We start from the raw sequence: 2,634 nt of genomic DNA, 5'->3' as shown, positions 1-2,634 counted from the left end.
AAGGAAGCCATTGGCCGTACAGGAAGTGCGAAACAGAGAGAAAACAAAAGAGGAAACAAGAGATACAAATACAGAAACGAGTACAAGTACAGAGCAGGTGGAGGACAAGAACTACTGGCGGAAAGTCAAGGAAGGACTTGGTGGTGCAGTCGCGACAGCGGGAAGTAGAGACAAATGTGCCGAAAGTGATGAAGGGCTATCGCCGACGTTGTTGTACATACGCCCGGCAGTCGTTCAACTCGCCATTGCATCGGAGGACACTGTCGAGTTGCTGACATACACTTCGGAAGACTCGGATAAATTACGGATAGTGTTGGAGAGGCATTATCTAGCAGGGAGCAGACGTCCAGCTGACGATGGTCGATATCAAAGTCTGTGGTCGCGTTACGGACACCGGACTAACAAGAAGGCAGACATAAGAAGCCAGGAGGGCGAGCAGGCCGACTTTGCGGTTCGTTACCGTAATCGAGGTGTGGAATGATCTCTTGATCGTATGCATTTTCCTCTGGACGGCTGTCGAGATGAACGATAAAAATACGAGACCTCTAAGCTTGGTCGGATATGGTCGTGGCGCTCAAGGCTGTATAGAGCCGCTTCTTTTGGTGACATCCATACGAACTATCTAGCGCTTTCTGTCTCCTCTTCACGCTGGGGAGTTGACAATCGTGATACGGAGTGTGACGGAGGAAGAGATGGAGGGCTGGGAGCCCTGGACCTTCTTCTGTCAACAGGGATGGAAGAAACCGAAACATCGTCCTCGCCCTCGTCCTCGTCCTCACCCTCATCCCGAACGTCCATTAACTCGTCCGGTGGCTCCGCTTCCTCCATCGTTCCCGGAAGAACGATCACAAGGGATCTATCAAACGATTGGACGTCCACTGATTGGGCCCATGGCGTTCCTACGGGCGTTGAGCCGACCGATTCGTTTCTATCCCTATGGGATCCGTCACGTCCAGTCGTCAGCTCCGGCGTACTCCGGTTACTGTCAAATCGGAATGTGTCCTCGGTTGCCAGTTCATATTCTGGCATCAGCAGACTCCAATCCCGAGGCGGAGAAGTATCCCAGAGGAAATCCTCCTCTTCATCCTCTGTTTTTATGAGAGTGAAGTCTACCTCATTTTCTAGTGTATCTTCTAAAGTCGGTCGTTCTGATGCACGATCTGGAGATGACGACCTCGTCGTCGTGTTTCCCTCGTCGCTTCCCTCGTTTGCGGGATCTGCGGGAAAGACGATGCTGCGCGATCGCAGCTGACGGATGTTGGTCGCACCAATCGTGTTGTCCAACGACATTGAACGTGCGTTGGATGACCCCGCAACGGCGTCCTCACTAATACGCCGCCTCTTCATTCGCCTTGCCTCGTCCTCTTCGCCATCGACGCCCTCGATTGGGCGTTTGCCGCCTACCCGGATAGCACAACCTTGAGTAGTCGCCCTTCTGATTTTTCTGCGGGTCCACCCATGGCCACGCTTTTTACGAGCCTTCGGCTTGGGAGGGGGCAGGGAGGAGACTCCCGGAAGTTCTGGGCCTTATGTCAGCTCAATGCTGCACTTACGTATGGAGGTCTAACTTACCTTCACGAGAATTTTGCGGACTTTCGGTGGAAGATCCCGATGCCTGTGGCTGGCTATCAAGGACCTCGGCTGGAATAAATATTTTAATGAGGAATTCTGGCGTGAAATGAGGAAGGAGACTTACCATTTCGTTTACGTTTCGTTTCGACGACATGTGCAGCTTGCGCAGTTTGGGTGTTAGAGGACTGGTCCTCTATAACTATGTTGTGTTGTAAAGCACCGACGCTTCCCGTGGTGGTGCTGAAGGCATTGGTGCGGACGTTGGCGGAGGCTTCAACCGCATTGTTATGGACGGCGGTGTCCTCTCCGGCCATTGATCGCGGACCGTTTCCGGGATGTGTAATACGCGAATGCCTTAAATGCGTTAATGGCGTCTCATTACTGACTGTCGTCTCCGTGTTTGCAGCCTGAGTGGCTGCTAGTTGCTTCCGCATTTTGCGAGTAAGTACCATTGTGCTCTGTTGTGTAAATGAAGCGTTGAGGGAGGGTGTTGTTCCTCGGAACTCTTGTTGTGTGGGGAGTAGGGGGATTGAGCTGAGTTGGTTGACTTTGAGAGCCACGCTCTTTATATGCCTTCACGATATAGGGTCTGAGCGTCATCAAGACACATCAGAACTAATCTAACCATCTTCGTTATCCATTGTCTTCTCAGCCTAATCACCGCCTATTTTTCAAGGGCGGCTATTCCCGAGGCCGCGATCGGTGAATATTGAAGGGAATGCAGTACAATTTTTTGACATGCATGGTCTGGTTATATTTTTCTTTTCTTCTTCTCTTGGACTGCCTCGTGCTTTACCCTGATCCTTTGGAGAAGAATGGAAGGAAGGGGGGTGGGGTGGGGGAGTTACGGATTGATGGATTGGATTATCTGCAGTTTGCATGACTCTTGTTCTTTCGTAGCCGAATTGTCCAGTCTGTGGTATGCTTCTGGTCAAGAGATACTGTCGTAAGATACAATTGTACGTCTTCCTTTTGGCTCCTCGAATGATCTAGGGTTATGACGCTGAGGACTCGCACGGCAACTATTTGTTTTGGCTTTATCATAGATTTTTCTTTAGAAAG

At 50.9% G+C, this 2,634-nt stretch overlaps 2 protein-coding genes across 2 annotated transcripts; one reads left to right on the top strand and one right to left on the bottom strand.

Annotated features, from left to right (window-relative positions):
• Positions 1 to 22: 22 nt before the first annotated feature.
• On the top strand, positions 23 to 481 carry FOMMEDRAFT_163679 (uncharacterized protein; the record flags this gene model as incomplete). The annotated part of the gene is made up of 1 exon (XM_007272297.1): positions 23 to 481. A coding segment is annotated over one exon (459 nt), but the record flags the coding sequence as incomplete, so codon positions are not given.
• A 137-nt stretch (positions 482 to 618) lies between these two features.
• On the bottom strand, positions 619 to 2,024 carry FOMMEDRAFT_163678 (uncharacterized protein; the record flags this gene model as incomplete). The annotated part of the gene is made up of 3 exons (XM_007272296.1): positions 619 to 1,520; positions 1,573 to 1,641; positions 1,697 to 2,024. The coding sequence occupies 3 exons, from the start codon at positions 2,022 to 2,024 to the stop codon at positions 619 to 621; spliced, it is 1,299 nt and encodes a 432-aa protein (XP_007272358.1).
• Between the last annotated feature and the right edge of the window lie 610 nt (positions 2,025 to 2,634).

Source organism: Fomitiporia mediterranea (assembly GCF_000271605.1).
Source record: "Fomitiporia mediterranea MF3/22 unplaced genomic scaffold FOMMEscaffold_864, whole genome shotgun sequence".
In the NCBI taxonomy this organism is placed as follows: domain Eukaryota; kingdom Fungi; phylum Basidiomycota; class Agaricomycetes; order Hymenochaetales; family Hymenochaetaceae; genus Fomitiporia; species Fomitiporia mediterranea.
The sequence above is the reverse complement of the archived record's forward strand: the minus strand, read 5'-3'. Positions and strand labels throughout refer to the sequence as shown.